This window comes from Cydia fagiglandana, chromosome 2 (genome assembly GCF_963556715.1).
Source record: "Cydia fagiglandana chromosome 2, ilCydFagi1.1, whole genome shotgun sequence".
Classification (NCBI taxonomy): Eukaryota; Metazoa; Arthropoda; class Insecta; order Lepidoptera; family Tortricidae; genus Cydia; species Cydia fagiglandana.
In genome coordinates, this window is record NC_085933.1 from 12,754,632 (window position 1) to 12,774,911 (window position 20,280).

Here is a 20,280-nt window from a genome sequence, read left to right on the forward strand (position 1 = left end):
AGCATCAGAGCCGACCCTTGAGATCGCCGGCACAGCTTGAATAGAACGACAACCATATCACTTAAGAAAACGCCGCTAAACATTTTTTTAAACATGCGTGGTAATGTTGCCGTATCTAATGGCTGCGGAAGATCATGTTGTGGGTCTTTTAATGCCATTCATCGGCAATAAATAGACAATATTGGACAGGCTATTTATTACCTCCATTAGGAAAAGAAATCGCAGATTAATTTCCACTTTTTCTCCCAAAAGAAGTGAGTTATGGATCTGTGCTCTTTGGCGACACGAACAAATGTTAGTAATGTAACGTTAGATATCTCCTTGAGTAACATAGCTGGACTTTCGTTTCTGTAATATCAGCAAAGCTAGCCTAGCAGATTGTTGGATAGAACGCTACAAGCACAGATAACCCGCGTCTAGGCTCCAGATATTTATTGGTATCCTCTCGTATTGGGTGGCCTGGTATCAAATAGTTTTATCAGGAATGTGAAGGCTTGTATTGCTTTCCTACAAAGATGCAGGGGAGAAATGCAAATTCTGTTTTGCTTCATATTTAAGTACCTACATTGACTTGCGAGTTTATTACTTAGATGTTTTGATATTGTCACAATAATGTACCTATGCTAAGAGTTTTGGATAGGTTTGTTGCGATTGAAATAGTATATTATGGATGTAGGTACATATTATTTACATACCTATACTTTGTTACATAGGTATATAATTGGTATGTGTATGAATTCTAAAGAAGTAGGTAATAGTGTTTCTCAGAATGAAACAGAGCACACATTTGGCACATTATTTAAAATATCTCTTTTTTAAGAAGTAAAGTTGCACAGTGTAGAAATTGTACTCACAAATAATAGACTTCTAACATAGGTAGTAGACTTCACAAAAAAAAAAATCATGTCATGCCTTGCTAAAGTATGTGTCGAAATCATAGAGCGTTAGCTAATAAAAGGAACTTCAATCATGTCATGTCGAACTCGCATAAAACCGCTGCTTGCTCCCCACAGTAAAGGTCTACTTTAAACTGTACGCTGCTCCCCACAGTAAGGGTCTACTTTCCATAGCTGCGCTCAGCTGTGTTTTACACCTGTCTCACTCGAAGGATCAGGAAACTTTAATCTGGCTCAAGACTTCACGCTTGCAACGAAATAGGCCTATGTAACATAACTTTTGCTCTACTTACTCTCTTATTCCGATAATTTAATTAGATCATTAAGATAAAACCAAATGCCGCGCTTGAGACCCGTATTTCCACATCCAATGAGATATACTGTTTTTTTTTTTATAAAAAACTTGTTCTCAGTTAATTTTATATCAATCCGCTTTTTATTACGATTTCAATCGTGTTGAGTGTTATATGCCGTTGGAACATAAATTGTCACTTTACTTAACCCATGCAAAACTACATTTAAGCAGAGTAATTAAACTTGACTGCTATAAAAATGGCCTATTCAGGTAGTATAATGTATTTAATGGTACTCGTATATCCATTGCCGTTTGATACGAAGAAATTACTAGACCTCTAGATCATTATTTATACATAGCATATAATAAAGCTCTAAAAACCTCTCATCGCCGCGCGCCGTTTAATTTCTTAAGAAGCAATTTTTGATAAATAATAAAAAATCATTTTTATGATTAGTGGTGCAACGAATAACACTTTCTGAATTTTATGATTGCAAATAGTAGCTATGATTAAGGTGTAAACATAACGGGTTTAACGCGGTAAAAAAAAAAGATATTTAATCAAAATTACCTATGTGTACAAAACGCGACAGTTTAAAGTTACCTTGTAATAAAATTTACCCTAGACACCGAAATGTTTACCAACTGCAAATATAACTTCTCATGAAATAAGCAATACCATACAACAACCAAAATATATTTACACCCGGCCGCAAATTTGCATGGCTACATATTTTATGAATAATTTTATTAATGATGTGTTTCGTCTTAGCTAATTCCATGTTTTTAAGCGGCCCCATACGAAAACGACAAGTTGTGATTTGATATTCCGACGTCAATACTATAGAATAGATAGTTATAAAGTAAACGGTTTTTGGTCTTGTAGGTAATATTTATCTTAATTTTTCCTAGTCGGACCAAAACGCAATATTTTTTTTTAACTCGAAACCAGCGAGTTTCCAATGAAATTTGAAGTAGATACTATTTTGTTAAAGGTCATTTAAATACATACAAGACGCCTTAAAAATACGAGAAAATAGAGAGTTGGATCGATGGTCATGTCATTGGGCCCAGGAAGTTCTTTAAGTCACTGGAAGCACTATTGGTTTCGTAATTTGATAATTGAAAGGGGCAGAGTAGACATAAGAATTTTTATAATCATGAGTGAAATTCGTCGTTGCATCACTATAGTTTTTATGTTTATGGTTTTCGTCTTTTTTTGGATAGCCAATTTTATTTACTTTGGCATAATAGTTATTAGAAGCGCGGAAACAATATTGAGGCGAGGGTTGGAGTTCTATTAGTTCAGGCGTATACTGGGTACAGTAATGTGCCCAGTATACGCGTGTGGGCTATTGTAATAAAACATCGATCATATTGGTGCGCGTGCGCTCATCGCCGTTAGCTAAGCAAATCGAGGGGTGGATACGGAAATGTGATAACATAGATCTAACGGAGTAATAGAACTAATAAAGCTCAATAACAGTTTGTAAGACGAGTCGTAGATTGGTGTATGGTTTAACTTATGAGTATAAGTACCACTCGTCAACTTCAAGTTATTGTTTATTTTAATGGAAGAGATCAAAAAATTCGTCTTTATGTCTGTGAAATGGGTTACATTTTTAACTAAATGTCAAAATTCAGAAGCAAAAAAACCCTAGACGAGTAGTTTTTGAAACACTACAATTGTTAAAAGAACAGGTAGGTACCAATAATATTTGGGCACATGCTGGACCTTAAAGGATGACTCACGTTAGACCGGGCCGTGTCCGGGCCGGGGCATCGTTTTATATGAAAAGCATCACGTGATCACCTGTCATGTCGTAGAAAAGTAAGCGCCGGAAGCTCCGGCCCGGACACGGCCCGGTCTAACGTGAGTCATCCTTAAATCGTTAAAAATTTGCTGCGCTATATGGGAACTGTGGGAACTCAAACATTGGCTATAAAATGTTTGATAAATTGCCGATACATGTTACAAGTTTGCATAGACTTCAGTATCTTTGTAACAAACTATTTCATTAGGAGACCACATTTATAACCCTCGGCATTGTGTTGGAATGAATCGTGCAGAAGTGCACCATCGCGGATCCTCTAAACAATGGGTAATAGCGAACCAATGTAATACAATACAAATTCCTTACGAAAATCTATAGTTTTCCACACTAGTGTCTATTGCTCCTTTTTCATTGCACTATGTAAATTACAGACTGCATTTGTTCAAGATATTGGACTGTATGTTAATTTGTTAAACGCATTGTGAAATTTAAACGTGTAGGTAAGGTTTAGTGCTGCTGTAAAAGGCAATCTTCTGAATAGCTGTGATAATAGTTCTCATAAAGTGTTGTAATACTAGTAAAAGTATTCGTTTTTATCATCAATCAAGTATTATCCCTACACCTACATATGTTTATGATTTTGTATCATCGATAGTTGCATTTCAATCTTAAATAAACATCATGTATTGTGGAAATATACCTAATACTTTTCTTGGCATTGTTGTTTGTTTTGTTGTTGTTGTTGTTCTTCTCTAAAATGATTTACTTATAGATATGAATGGTATCGAAATGTACTCGTGTTAATGAAAGGATGACGATAGAATTTTATTTATTTTAGTTTTTAACTGTTTATTTTAAAAGTGAATATTATATTCCAAGTTTACCAGCAAAACCATTGAAATGACACCTATTTTTTTCTTATCCTTAAGTTATTTGAAGTTCTTCGGTAACTATTAGGGCCGAAACATTGCTTACAAATGCACTGGCACTATCTCGGAGTCAGTGTACAAGTACATACAAATGTGCGGTTCACCGTTTCATTTAAGCATTTAACTCTTAGGCCTACTTGCACCATTCCACTAACCCGGAGTTAACCGGTTAAACCTGGACCTACATGGTTGCCAGTACAATTTGACACTGGGTTGTCGGTTAAACCGCTTAACCTCGGGTTAGTGGGATGGTGCAAGTGGGCCTTAGTTTAGTAGACATAATATACTCTGTAGGTATGTATATCTAGCATTAAAATTATGTTAATGTGTTAATATTGCTAAGGTATTTTACTTAAATGGAATAAATGCAGGTATTAAATATGTAAGCGCCTATAAACATTTTAACAACAAAATACTTAAACTAACAAATTATTTCAGTCTAAGGATCATAAAGCGAAATACAATAATGGGACGATGTAATTATGAAATGTACAACCATAATTTGCTGTAGCTGTATTTAACTTGTTCGCATAGATTACTTCTTTAAGCTTACTCCTGGGGGTATCCCATAAACAACTATAGGCTTCCAATGGATGGTTCAGCGCTGCACCGCTCGTTAAATATGTAAAAACGCGGCACGGCTCTGCCAATAAACTATTAAAAGATGTATTAAAATATAAACCTTAGTACATCACTAAGCACTCTCGTAAATACGCTATAAATATGTATGGAAATGTATGTTGAACTAACTGGTAGATTTATCTGTGTAATATTGTATAAATTACAAAACTTAAAACATAAAGGTAATTAAGTCCAGAGTTTGTTAAAGGAGTTGAACTTATTTGAGCTGTTATTTTTTGTTAACATATTTCAAAGAAATACTCGTACGGTTCTAAAATAATTTCGAGTATCGTAATACAACCTACATGTTAAGAAAGAGAAAAAAATATTAACATGTGAGATTTTGGGAGGTTAAAATTCATAATAAACTTCTTTAAAATGAATTCCGACATACCTAATGCAGAATGTTGTAAAAGTAAGTATATTTTGTTCATTATAAAAATTTATTATTTTCGCAGTTACTACGTATACTTATACAAGGTGCCGTGCAAGCAAATCGTAAACAATTTATATTACGTCCTGGCAATCTTCTACAGCCCAGTATTTTGTTTTATATTTCCTCACCAAGATGCTAATAACCGCAGGTGACTTGTAAATTGTAAACATGTGTTTGCGAAGTTTCTTTATAGTTTTGTTTCTCGCAATGGATTTTAGGTTAGAGAATAAAGTAGGCAGAGATTTACTAGAGTTAGAAAAGTCTGCCGCGGTTTTGATAGCAGTGCAAGTGTCATTTCAAACGTCAAACTTCTATGAAATTACATATGACGTATTAATAACACTTGCACTGCGTGGGCTATCAAAATCGCTACACACTTTTCTAACTCTGATGTAGATTTCACTTTAGGTTTTTTTTCATTTGTTAAAGGCCTAACTAACCTTTTCTTATTGCACATTAAAAGAAAAATACTTATAGTACAAAAGGCGACCTAGGCGGGGTCCCACTCTAAAAGGTACATTCGTATCCTACGCACGTACATTGTACAATTGATGCTCACACAAACCCGTTATGAATATTGTTAGCATGTTTTTATATACCGCACTAGCATAGGTTAATGAAATTGGTATATGTCATAGCAATAAAATAACATTTAGAACTAACAGGGCCCGGCCCGGTCTAGCGTGAGTCATCCTTAAAGATGTCCATTTATAGGATGTTACTTGTAACTATCAAGGGGTAACGAAGTGGTGTTACTGTATATGCGTAGATAACGTATCAGTAGAAAGACATGCTTTGATGTTGATATATTTTTTGTAGTGTTTTATATTTTACTTTTATGTTCATAATAAATGATTTAGCCTAAAAAGATGAAAAATAAAAATAATAAATGTTAAATAAAGCTTCTATAATAAATTGCTATGTTAAATAGTTGCCTTTCGACGATTACCATACGCTGCTTGAATGTTAAGATGTCTTACTTCGTAATGAAATTCTAATTTTGTTAGCGGATTATTGTAATAATCAAGGTCCTGTACACTCTATACAGTTAACTGACATTGATTTCTCTTTCAGGCTTGCATAATTACCTTATCCAAGTTATTTATGAAACAATACCACAAAAACGATATGATTTGAAAATGTTTTGTTGTTAGAAAGGGGTCATCCATTAATTACATCACACGTTTAGGGGGAGGGAGGGGGTCAAGAAAATGTGACATATTGTGACATGGGGGAGGGGAACTTTGTGACGTCACTTTAACTTCATCAGTAACCGAAAATTTATTTAAATTATTTTATTCGCTATACATTTAAATAACAAGTTTTTAAAACGATAATCGTTTTTATTCATTTAATTTTCTTTCCTAAGCAGTTTTGGGTTATAAATAATAAATAAATAAATAAAATTACTAATATTTATATCATCAAAAATATTTTGCTAAAATATTAATAATACTTAGGTACTTACTTAATTCGATTTGGCCATTTCGTAGAAAAAATGTGACGTCACACTAGGGGGGGAGGGGTTTGCCAAATGTGACCAAGTGTGACAAGGAGGGGGGGAGGGGTCAAAAAACCTAGAAATTCGTGTGACGTAATTAATGGATGACCCCAAATATTGGGCCAGTTAAGTTACACATTTAATGGATTAATGTCAATTGATATTTTGGTAATGCTGTAATAAATAATAAAATTTTATAGCATGCCACTTCAAAAGTACCTACTAATCAGAAAACCTTAAGCGTCCTAAGCATCCCTTGGGCGTGGATAGACTTACCTTTATTCATAAAACGATAAAACGCGTTAACTTTTATGTCGTAGTATCTCTAGGGGGTCTACAAACTTGTCGGATTAGCAATATGGTGCAAGTGTTTGTGGGCAGCGGTGGCTGCGCCAAAAGCGGTGGCGATTATACTGTAACCATTAGGCTATTTTGCCTTATACGGCATTCGGTACCTTAATATATTTGTTGAAGTGTTACTGTCAACAATTTTGTTTCGTATGCTTTAACGAAGTACGTCTACTACTGTTTTCGTAGTCAGTATTTGCTTCTACTCTTAGAACGATTACTAAGTTACAAAAGATTGCAAAAGTTCATTAAATAAAAAGAAATCCTACAACTTCTGTTGTCGCTGTTAATTGTCGTTCTGACATGATAATCTCACCAACTGTTATATTGTCACAGCGACAATTAATATGAAAGCCACAAGGGTTCTCAGTTGGTTGATTATAGCTATCAAAATTCGCATATTTTTACGAACAGTCCGCTGACGCCCAACACTCGACTTCACCAGACATACGCTAAACCCTTTCGAATGCTAATGCGAAGCGTGACATATTAATGCTACATGGTGCCCTGCCATTACTCAGCATAATTGTAGAGCCTAATCTCATGTTCGAGGGGCAGGTAAGACCCAAGCATCATTATGGTATAACGCGACTTGACCCTATAATAATGGCCACAAAATGAGAGTTAGATATATTATTCTTGGAATTTGATGATCATTTTAATCAAATATTGCGACTTTTTGCCGATTTGACTAACGATTTTGCCTATAACAAATGAATGAACGATTCAAAGTGCCATACTAGTACATTCACTATGGTATTGTAATGTATATTTTGGAAAGGTGTTAAAATTAACCCATTTCCTAGTGTAGTTAGTACCTTAAGAGAAAAGCGGACGGGACACCTCTCCAATAACATACGAGCATGGTATAATAAATATAATAATATACGAGTAATTAGATACAGTGAGCTGCAAAATTGCATGAACATATTATGTATGGAATTAATTCATAAAGTGGCCATGCACTTATGCTATAGATACGTGTCATCGATGTCATGATAATGCTAACTGTTTCACTAGTTCTAAAGTATAGTAGATATACGCTGTATTTTGCATAACTGATCAGTTTATCAAAGGTAGGTAGATACGTTATTTTGTAATATTCTCGTACCTTAGACATAATATAAGGTGGACGAAACGATATAAAACCAACGAAGGAGTTTTTCCGCGATTAAGTAACAAACCTACAGGCACTATTTCACGTAACTATTAGTATGGATTTATTGGAGACCCCTCCCACTCGGTGTTGACTTTGTATATACCTATCTGCAGGCTAGACAGTGGCTGGAACACGATCCTTTATGATTTACTAGGACTTGCAACAAGTAACATGATATACATGATAGGTAGGTACCTACTTACAATAACTAACAGCTTGCATCTTAGATACTTTACTGAACAAGGAATTTGTGATTGAAGTTATTAAATAATAAATATTGTAACACATTTGCAATACCTATCACGTAATTCATCACCAACAGGAAAATTGTTAAAGAAGTAAAAACTATTTCGCCTAAACCCGTGATTGGCGTTCTGTGTTGAATTTTTATAGAATTTTTAAAAATAAATTCGCCCGAACCATCAAAGTGAAAAAATATATTTATTTTTGCGAAATGGATATTTGATTTACTCCCATTACTAGTAATATGTACATAGTTTCAAGTTATTATCGATAGGTAATTCAACTAGGACTACTTTTTGCTGAGAACCACTTGAGCGACTTTTAACCGGTCAGTGTGGTTAGACTTCACTTGATACCAAATGCTTACGGCAACCCAGATACAGAATAGTAAAAAGTTAAAACTTAACGCTTATTCGAGCATTGCCGCGCTAAGTATTCTGCCATTTGCATTAGCGTTAGTCTTCGTGGCTTTTATGGACTTTTGGGTCACTACTGTGAGTCACAAAATTACCGAAGTATTACTGAGATGCTGATAACACAAGGCTGTCCAGATTTTTAATTTAAGACAGGGATCTCTATACTACTTACGGGTTACGAGCCTCCCAATCTTGCACGCGAAAAAAATCAAATTCCATAGGTACCTGAGGTCCTCCTCCCGGCCAGATCTCCTGATCGGTCCTCGTGTTAAAACGTTTAAAGTTTAAGTCTGATTTAAGACTTAAGACAAAGATACTTACAAAACGCATGTGGTGAGCATTGAAAATCACTTCAGCATTTTGTCCTTTATTGAATAAACACATAACCGAAATCCCTATAAGACGTGCCGGTGCCGAATCCAAGCATATCCAAATTATCCAGTACTTTCATTACAACTAGAATTGCAAATAGTTTTACGTATTAAATACGAAAAACATCGACCTGGCTAAAACCTACTTAGCCCAATTTTGCCAAAGTTGACACTAATTTGCCATTAGGTGTCAACATATAAAATGGATTTAGGTACTTAGAGCTACAATTGGATTGCGTCAAGGTTATTCCGACTGTAATAGGAATTAGTGGAAACGAATGTTGTCCCGCGTTTTCTGTAATCTATCTGTAATCTTGTTATGAGAAATCCATACCTTTTGCATTGGTACGGATTGACATACCGGCCAGATTAAAAGTAGTATTTTTTTCTGTTTGATGTTACTTTTGATTCACTATTAGGAGTCATCCATTAATTACGTCACACGTTTAGGGGGTGGGAAGGGGGCAAGAACATGGGGGAGGGGAGTCACAAACATTGTGACGTCATTTTAACTTCATCACTATTCATCAGTAACCGAATGTTAATTTATATTTTTTTTATTCGCTGTACATTTAAATAATGAGGTTTTGGAAGTAGGTAATTTTCGTTCCTAATTGGTTTTGTGTCATAAAATTGGTAATATTTCATTTACCAAAAATATTTTTTTATTAAAAAAATAATGCCGAGTTAGTATTGCCGATTTCGTTGAAAACAAAATGGCCTAAAATGTGACGTCCCACCATGTGGGGAGGGATTTGCAAAATGTGACCAAGTGTGACAAGGAGGGGTCAAAAAACCTAGAAATTCGTGTGACGTAATTAATGGATGATCCCTTACCAAAGACATATATAACTTCGTATAAGATGAATAAAGTCTAAGAAAAAAACGTGCCTCGGAAATCAAGAAAAAGTAATTCTCGGATAGATGGCGCACACACCTTTGGCCTATGCTCGGCTAGATGGCGTGACGACACCGTTTCATATTTAACAATTTTAACACATAGATAGAACGAACATGGGTCAAAATGATATAAAAATAATAAAATAATTTATCCATATAGCGGGTGTGGCCTGTAACACGAGCAAATACTTAAAACATAGATTGTACTCCTCAAACGGTGACACTTTTGTTCAACAACTTTTAAAATTTATGATGTATTTAGACTCTCTATTTTTCATACAAAATAAATATTATCTTCAATGGACGCCATCGCCACGCCATATCATTGTAATTGACGTTGCTTGTCACGCCTTAAACATAACAAAATTCGCGATACATTGCGTCTTAGAATAAACTTTAAAGTGTATTAAAAATCAAACCATAAGTTATTTTTAAAAGTCGCTGAACAAATGTTGGTCAGTATGAGGAGTACAGCCTACAGTTTAATTTTTTGCTCATATTACAGGCCACACCCGGTATACAAATTTTTTTGATAATTTTATACGTCTTTATTTTGAGTTTTAGTCGTGGGTCGATAGATGGCAGTAATTTTACAGTGACAACAAAATTAAATATGACAGGACCCCTCTATACTATTTATTCTTTTTGCTATTACAATTAGGCACATGTTGTATTTTTCTAGATACTTTATTCAACTGAGTTTGTTTTTGTTACAGTGAGATGGCGCGGTGGACCGCGCTGCTCCGGCATGGGCAATTACCGATTTGGCTTCTTATCTTCTGCTTATTCCATTTGACCAGAGCGACACCGGGTAAGCTTGTTTATAAAAAAACTTATGTTAATAGAATAGAATAGAATAGAATATATTTTATTTGTATTAATTGTACATCGTCATATTCATAAATTATTTACAATTAGGGGAACAAACATATTATTATAATATTAAATGAATGTTACATTTATATACAAGTCAATTACGCTTCAACACCTTTAAGCACATGTGTTTTACGCAAATACTTCGTTTTCAATCATCTGCATGCATCTGCAATATTAACCGTCAAAGTTCTATGAAATTATGACGTAATTGACGTAAAAAGAACGCTTGCACTGCGTGTGCTATAAACACAGTTGCAGACTTAGCTTGGTCTAACTATTCGTTTTAATCATTTATGAACTCTTATTCATTTTCAGTATACATATAAACAATAGGTAGGTACATTAATATAGATGAATTTAAATAAACGCCCAGATCGGGCACAGATCACCACTCTATACCTTTTTAAAGTCAGGGCGGGTACCACCTTAAACTACTTACTACATAGTATCACAAAGTACCGATACAGAAATTAATTAAAGAATGCCAACTAATGATTAAAACCCTGCTAACTATTTATAACATCCAATAAAGTCACCGAAACTAGAAAACAGTTAGGCTTTCTAATTGGAACAAATACTTATAAGGTTTGTTTAGCCACTTGCCACCATTCATGGAGTTCGATAGACTTAAATCGATGCTTATTGATTACATATGTACTAATTAACACAGTCTTTTAAGGCAGAAACTCTTTATTTTGACGTAATTTCGTAGAAGGCCTGCTGAGCGAACAAACAACCTCTTAATTAAAAGGTTCCCAGGCACGCCTGTAGTAATACGGAATGCGTATTGTTTTGTTAGAAGTTAATACTAAAGTAAACTGTAAGGTATGTAAGTTTTATTAGGTATAACTAAGGAATGTTAATTATTAGGTATTTGCCTTTTTTGTAGTGTACACATTTTATTGCACAAAGCAAGAACATAACACAGAGAGGATTCAGTAAATGTGCACAAAGCCGAAATTATCCCCTTAAGGGATCTCATTAGGCTAACCTTTAAGTAACAGAGAGATCCATATGAAAGGTAGTCAAATTAAGATAATATGTACATGACATTGACAACACATGTTGTACAGTCAAACAATTTAATTTCCTACCCATTTTGTGCTTTGTTATAGTGACAATGTATGAGGTCTCTAGAGACTTTCATATTGTACTAGTTTCAAAGCAAAATTCGCGTCCACTTTTACGAATAGATTTAGTTCATTCTGTGATCTACTTTCGTCTTTAAACTTACGATAATAACGGTCTTAATACATTATATGGACAGTATTTCAAGAGTTAACGTAGAATCAGTTTATGAATTTACGATGAAACCTGTCTGTAGGTTCCATTATTCATACTGTAAGTTATAGTAAATTACTTCGTAACTATTATTTTACGATGCCTTACGTCCCGTAAGCTTCTCTCTAGAACATATATTATTATAATGTTTATATAGATTTTATTACACCATACTGCGTTCTGAGAAAATGTTTATCGTTAAAGCATTCTAGAAATTTAATTGAAGTTATGTATCAAAATGTTGTAAACTACGAGAAACTATATACAATTATATCTATAAAATTTAAACGAAGCCCGACATCCAATAATTATAAAAAAAAAATCTGCAGGAAGTTATTTAATTTGCGTTTTCCTATTAGTATATGCCTATTTTTTATCTTTTAGTTATTCTAAGGGCTTAGTTTCCATTCAAGACTCGTTCTCATTTCCGAACAAAGTTTTTATTAATACGACAGAAAAATGTCAACATCTACTCAGGTGACTCCGCCGGATAAAGCTAGTTTCTCTTAAAGGGCAATCGAGTCCAGACGCAGTAAAGCCTTAATTAGAGCTGTGTTCTAATGAACGATACTACGAAATTCACACTAAGGGGCTTATTCTGCTCAAGAGCCTTAATAGTTATGGTGCTCTGTAAGAGAACTTTATGATTAGGAGGTATATGAATATGAATGATATTGGTTCTACGTATTTTGTCATACTGTATGCTTACGTGAGCAGTTCTCAAAAAGTTTGTACATTTCGATCACATCTTAGATTTCTATATAAAAATTGGTATGCTGGTCGAGTAATACGAAGCTTCCACCATATTTTCCTAAAATGTCCCAGAAAGTTTCTAAGAAACATTCCGTTTCTGTTACCAAATGTGTAAGAATAGCTCGCGTATGACGCGTACGTACCTACACTATCCGTTCGTCACTTGTTACAATAGGTAATTAATTTTAAAGCTTGAAAGGTTTAACAAGTAAGCTTCAAAATCGGTTTTATAGCCTCCAGAATATTCCCACAGCTCTCCTGTCGATTGCATTATTTATGACCGTTTGTTATTTTAATGAAACCTAACCGATCTAACCATGCGTTTCTAGTTGTCTCGCACTTCCGTATTGCTTTAGTATTGTAAAGTAATTAGTGCTCTATGAATTATGTTCTATTAGGTTCTTGCGATGATTGCTCGCGGATATTGCATGTACCGTCTTGGATTACAAACATTTGCCTTACACTGAAGTCATCGGATCGTGCGTGTCTTACTAAAGTTGAGTTACCTACATAAAATCATATTTTACATTTGGATGACATTTATTTTTATAGGGTCTCAAAACGTGGTTATGCGTGCTGTTGTGCGTGCCGTCATTTCTAATTAACTGAGATAGTTCGACGGATAGTTGTTGTGCAGGGCTTTTCTATTGAAAGAATGTATCTGCACTATGTTTGATTTATGAATTGACATAAATTCGATTCTGACATACAATGTATGTATTAACCTATACCTTCATTCGACAGGACCATGTGATGTGGAAACCGGCCAAGCCAGCATCATCGTGGATATAGAGGAGAGCAGGGAAAATCGTAAGTGATGAATTATTTATAATATACTAGACTAGCCCTTCAATAATTGCTCTATATCTATATATCTTCAATAATTGCATGTACAATTAATTGCTAAATTTTTTTAGCAATTAATTGTACATGCTATGTATGGTAGATTTCAGCGGACACTTTATTTTTTGTGTAATATCCAATTGTTCTTACCCGAAATCGTGCAAAATAAACATCATTTATCATCATTTAAAATAATGCCTACATAGTTTGTCACATTCTTTATTAAGTAGTTTGTATTTAGAAACATAAACGTGTACAGAATGGGAGCAACCAACATCTTTGGATCAAAGTACATCTTGTCGTGAGATTGTATAAAATGTCAATGTTACTTCTATTGATTCTCGATTACATGCCATTTCAATCGTTTCGATTCGATCAATTCGTTGGGATCGACCCCAAGAATTGGGACAGCCTTTGTACTCTTACAATTACACTATCCATTTGAAGATTATGGGCTTATAAATGATGTATTGAGTAAAAAAAAAATGTACCTATTTAGGCTATTTACGTAGGTTTGTAATGTGAATGTCTTTTGATATAGTTTTGTTTTTGGAATAACAGAAGTGAACCAAAGCACGGTACCAGCGGAGCTACCAATAGTGGGCGAGCCGGGAGTGGACGTGGTGCTGTCGACGGTGTTCCCCAAGGGCCCCACACTGTTCCAGCTGGACGGCAAGCGCCTGCAGCTGCTGCAGCCGCTCGACCGGGATGCCGACAACCTCTCGCATATGGTCTTCCAGGTATGTTGACAAAGTATAACACGAACTGAACCAAAGCTCGGTACCAGCGGAGCTTCCAAAGGTCGGTGAGCCGGGCGTGGTGCTGTCTACGGTGTTCCCCAAGGCTCCCACACTGTTCCAGCTGGACGGCAAGCGCTTGCAGCTGCTGCAGCCGCTCGACAGGGATGCTGACAACCTCTCGCATATGGTCTTCCAGGTATGTAGACAAAGTATAACAAGAACTGAATCAAAGCTCTGTACCAGCAGAGCTACCAATAGTGGGCGAGCCGGGCGTGGACGTGGTGCTGTCTACGGTGTTCCCCAAGGGTCCCACACTGTTTCAGCTGGACGGCAAGCGCTTGCAGCTGCTCCAGCCGCTTGACAGGGTTGCTGACAACCTCTTGTATATGGTCTTCCAGGTATGTAGACAAAGTATAACACGAACTGAACCAAAGCACGGTACCAGCGAAGCTACCATTAGTCGGTGAGCCGGGCGTGGAGGTGGTGCTGTCTACGGTGTTCCCCAAGGTCCCCACACTGTTCCAGCTGGACGACAAGCGCCTGCAGCTGCTGCAGCCGCTCGACCGGGATGCCGACAACCTCTCGCATATAGTCTTCCAGGTATCCTGTCTCTTACTGTGAAACTGCGCCGTGATGATTCCATGTGACATACCTTAGCTTTCCGCTATGTACTGACTTCTACATACATGTTAAGAGAGTCCATTCATATCATTTTAGCGCCGATTGTTCTATAGCAATTATTCGTCTTTATATAGGCAAGTAGTGGAAAAAATAAATAAATAATGTATATGCTGTAACTTACCTACACTAGAAACTTAAGCTTTTGTCATCAACTACAATCCGTTATCCGACTTAAATACATTGTTTGCGTTGTTCGTAGTAACACACCCAGTGTCTAATTTTAACACTTATGAATGTAAAGTTGATTAACTTGAAAAAGATAGTCATCGTAAATGAGGTCTACACAAGCATAAATATATATAGTGTTCCATCACTTACTATACAATAGCTTAATTAGGTTAAAAAATATTCATTCCTATAGAGAAACGTAGGTGAATCTGCATATTGATGTCAATATAAACCCGTTAAGAAGTTAATTAATGACCGTCGCCCACAGCTGCCATAGCTTAGAGAATGTGAAGAAAGATCATTGAAATAGATAACCGCATTTACTTATCAGTAGTTTAAATGTTTTTACCAAGCCGGTACAATATTGACATAGCAGACAGGCACTAACTTTAGATATGTAATAGATTCATGCTATCTAAAGGCCGGCTTAGATTAACTAATTGCTAATAATGCAGCAGGTTTACTGCCGACCTGCCACACTTTTATATAAAAAATACTAATCGGGGTACCTTAACCATATTTTGCAAACAAGTCTTTCCTATGCAATGCAAATTATGAATACGGCTTTACATAGTGACCGTTCTTAAACCGCCTAAATGCTCTTTCCAGCTTGTTTGCCAAGTGAAAGCAACGAACCGGCGGCGAACAACCACGGTGATAGTCCGGGTGTCGGACATCAACGACAACGCGCCAGCCTTCCAGGGAGTGCCGTACGTGACCAACGTGTCAGAGGTGAGAACCACGAACGCGCACAATGACTACTACTTACCGCGATTCAATGCGTACTTAGTACGGAAACGCGTTTTGGACAGTTAGGTATAAGATTTAAGTGTCAATTAACGCACAAGCGCCTGGTAGCTTGCAAGCAATTTATAGCTTATAGATGTGCAGGTAATAGAATATTAACTATTATGGAAGTAATAAAGTTTAATGAAGCTGCTCTCGCATATTTTATGAATAGCTGGCTAACAGTACCTAGTTTGATCCATGAAATTAAATTACGCATAGAGACTGTTGGTGTGCAGTTGGTCAACATGTATTTGTTGCCGCGCACTTAGCGCGACGCGCAATACAAATAGTTTGAAAGTGTGAGTTTCAGACTAAATGTAGCTTCTGTGTGCGTTATTATAATACAAATATGTTTCCAGCTTGTACCCATAGGAACCACGGTGTTCGACAAAATACGAGCAGTGGACATAGACGCGGGCGTAAATGGATTAGCCGAATACTTCGTAGTACCAGGAGATAATGAGACTTTGGAGGCAAGCGGTGCAGCTGACGGTTATGGCTACTTCTCCATACCGCTGCCGCACCAGGGCGTCGTCACCGTCAACAGGAGCTTGGATTACGAGCGCACGCAGCAGTATCTAGTCACTATTGTAGCTTCTGTAAGTATGCTGGGTTTATGAACATACCGTAGTCTTTAAAGTAAGAACGGAAGTGATGAATATAAAAGTATTTTTCAAATTTGATAAGCTCTGAATGCGCGAGTACATTATAACGTTTGGTTTTCAGGATCGTGCGCGCGACCATAAGAAACGGATGTCAAGTACGAGCACGCTGACTGTGAACGTACTGGACGATGACGACCAGGATCCGTCCTTTATCTACCAAGGTTGTTCACTGCACGCCGGAGCGTGTATTAACCCGGAGTATTCCAGCTACGTAAGTAGACTAGCAATTTCACGTACACATAATCGGGCGTAGAAAGAAATCCAACAGACAAATGACTGTCCTACAACTTTCATGGTACCTGTCTTAAAAATATCGTAGAACGTTTATTTAATATACATTCTCACAATGTTTTGTTTTATATTACCTACTAGAGAAACAACTTAAATTCTCAATTATTTTAATCGCTTCGGAGTGGACAATCAAATTACGGATTCATAAAATGGATCAATTTATAATACAAGCCCGATTCAAAAAATCATTTTATTATTAGGTACATTTGATTACACCAGGTATACGTATATTTTTACTTCCTCTATCATTATTAACTAACTTGTTTTCTTATAAATCCTGCAGGTGAACAGCGGCGTTTTAGCGGGCATATTAACAATCGAACCAGAGAAAATCCAAGCGGTCGACATGGACACCCTGGACGCCCGGATCCGGTACAGCATCAGCGACGGCGAGCCCGACTCCTGGCCGGAGTACTTCACCATCGACCAGTACACCGGCGCCGTGAGGCAGCTGAAACCGGTCGATACTAGCGTCGCTAAGAAGTTTCAGCTGGTTATAACCGTGAGTTTAGATTTTCGTCTTGAAACATTAGCCACAAACTGCGACTGCAGCGTTCCGATAGATTCCGACCATGCGATGTTGGCACCTACTCGGTGATGACATTGTATGGCCGGGCTACTTCATGTAAAACTTAGCGGATGACTTAGCGTGGAGGGATTCTAGAAGAGTCATTTGATCGAATGGCGCTTACGGCTTTGGTCTTGCTCGCGCAAAACGCAATGCGATGCCAGTCCGCGCTACACGGACGGTTGAAAACTTACCACTCGAAACACAAATAGTCCTAAAACCAGGATCAACGGCTTAGCTAAGCGTGTTAAGCCGGTGACCTATATATATTCGCAGTTGACATTGGCTAGTCAGAATAATCTCTACGTAGGAGTAACAGCTATGACCACTAAAACAAGTCACTAACCAATTAAATGTAAAATTGCAGGCCGCAGAAGTGTCCGAGGCGCATCGCTACACCACAGCCAAGCTGACTATCACAGTTCGACCCGTGGACGCGAGTCCACCCGCCGTGCACGCGTCCGCGGACGAGGGCCGCGTCGAGGAGAACTCGCCGCGCGGGACCCAGGTGCTGGACGCACGCGGCGAGCCCATAAGACTGACAGTCACAGATCCAGACCTGGTGAGCGATCATATATATTTTTAAGGCTAAATCAACACACACTCTGACAACACCGATTGTCATATGTGTGGCGAAGAGGAAGAAACAGTGAAACACCTAAAGTGTGAATGTCACGCCCTCGCGAATTAAGGACTTTGGTGCAGGATATCTGGAACCAAAGCTCCATCATTCGGCACATTATGGAGATGGTGGGAAAAGCTCTTGATCTTTCCTAGGGGGTAATTGCACAAAAGATCCCTGTGGATCGAAGTGCAAGGGCCCCGAAAACCATAAGATAAGATAAGGCTAAATCATTGTATACGATTCATGCCGGTAGCTCTTGGCAGTTGATGGTTTTTGTTAAAATTGTGATATTCATATCTCAAATTAAAAGTGGAAACTGCATAATCTGTCAATGCGGATTGAGGTGGACGGGGTGAAAACTTAATTGAACTGCTTTACCTAATACCGGGTTATGTCTAGCAAAATACAAGAATGCGCTGATGATAATGACTAATTATGGGAAAGCGCAAGTAAATAAAAATGTTTCTGTCTTTCACAGGGCCCCGGTGATCCAGTGCCAAAGTATATGTTCGAACTAACGACCAACTTCTTCGACGTCGCTAAGGATGGCTACCTTGTGGTTAACGATGACAGATTAGACAGAGATCCCCCTAATCCTGGGAAATTCAGATTCCAAGTAAGTGTTGTAACTAAACTGTTCTGAATACAAGATAGACGAGTAGTATTTGTAAACAATCGGGGAGGGTTATTTATTTGTGCGATGGTAATGATAACAAACTCGTCATGCGTGTTATGTCAGATGTATTTAGGTATATGTAGTTGACGAATTATATCTGATGATAATGCTTTTGTTTGAAATTCCGTTCACATATCAAAAATCAACAACAATGTCCAGATGATTATCCATATCATAACGCACGCAAGAAAGACCGTCTTATAGAAAAGTTTTTTTTTCATATGTTGGGTATGGGTTGTGGGTTTTTTAACTGTATATCTATATTATACAGTTTCGATTAAAAATAATGGGTAAAATATTAAATTGTAATAATTGCACACGATTGTACCTAGGTATATTATTCATTGTGTTTTCCAATTTCATAAGAATTAAGGTAAGGTGGGATGAGACTTAACAGAGTTTATTTTGCTCGGGGCAAGACAAACAGTATGAGGAGTAGGAGGAATTGATAGTCTTCCTCCGGTGATAGTCTTACCTTTAAGAACAACTATTGTATACTATATACCTACTTTTCTCCATAAATTATTTGTATTATTATTTTCAGGTTGTAGCTCGGGAAGCAAACGGCGGCGCGGCGTCGGCCCCTCTCTCGCTCGCCGTGCAACTGCTCGACCAGAATGATAACGCCCCAGTCATACCTAAAACGCAGCCCATCATTGTCCCCGCTAGCTTGGAGCCTACTGCTGTCTATAAGGTTCTTTATATACATACTAATTAAAATAATAATTTCTTGGCAAAAATTTCATTTTTGGTACAAGCTTTTATCGCTGACTGTACTTTTCTTTCCACAGGCAACTAATACTCATCGAGACAATCCTAAAAAACCCAAACACAATTAGGTTTCGTTGTTTTATCACAGAGTTCCTATGGCCACCTCCTGTCTCCATCATCAGATCAGTTCGATGGTACCATAATATTGCATTGTCATCCGATTTATACATGCATGCAAAATTTCAGCTCAATCGGAAACCGGGAAGTGGATCAAATTTAACTTGCAAAATTTGATTACACACAGACAGACAGACAGACAGACAGACAGACAGACAACGGTCAGGTGAAACTAAATAAAAGCTTGTAAAAACAGAACAGAATAGCGCAAGGTGGGTCTAATTTGGATTAAAATTTGTCAGCGTGAATCTAGATTTCTTGATCCGGTCGATTTTGAAAGATAAATGAACATTTCCTTTCTTTTGATATCTTAGTAAACTCTAAGAGGTAACTAATCTAAATAATACAATATAACTAAAATATGTTTGTGGTATTTTTCAGGTTGAAGCGACAGATATAGACGAAGGCGAAAATGCGCGTATCACCTACGCCATTTATCACATTTCGAATAACGGGGGCAACAAATTCACTATTGATCCCGAAACCGGAGTCATCTGTAAGTTACGAGTATTAGTTTGACTTGTTCGTATAGCCCAGCCCATCTCT

At 37.0% G+C, this 20,280-nt stretch overlaps 2 protein-coding genes across 2 annotated transcripts in view; one reads left to right on the forward strand and one right to left on the reverse strand.

The window, feature by feature from the left end:
• LOC134676421 (vacuolar protein sorting-associated protein 4) overlaps positions 1-20,280 on the reverse strand; it is a 517,731-nt gene that overhangs the window by 471,091 nt on the left and 26,360 nt on the right. The window lies entirely within an intron of this gene.
• Positions 1-20,280, forward strand: part of LOC134676185 (cadherin-99C) — a 130,611-nt gene that overhangs the window by 88,657 nt on the left and 21,674 nt on the right. Inside the window, exons 4-14 of the mRNA XM_063534516.1 lie at positions 10,607-10,701; positions 13,545-13,610; positions 14,205-14,383; positions 15,842-15,964; positions 16,381-16,620; positions 16,748-16,897; positions 17,261-17,479; positions 17,913-18,107; positions 18,649-18,786; positions 19,391-19,540; positions 20,116-20,230. Coding sequence (XP_063390586.1) covers positions 10,611-10,701; positions 13,545-13,610; positions 14,205-14,383; positions 15,842-15,964; positions 16,381-16,620; positions 16,748-16,897; positions 17,261-17,479; positions 17,913-18,107; positions 18,649-18,786; positions 19,391-19,540; positions 20,116-20,230 — 1,666 coding nt within the window. The 5' untranslated portion in view covers positions 10,607-10,610. The remainder of the gene's footprint in view (positions 1-10,606; positions 10,702-13,544; positions 13,611-14,204; positions 14,384-15,841; positions 15,965-16,380; positions 16,621-16,747; positions 16,898-17,260; positions 17,480-17,912; positions 18,108-18,648; positions 18,787-19,390; positions 19,541-20,115; positions 20,231-20,280) is intronic.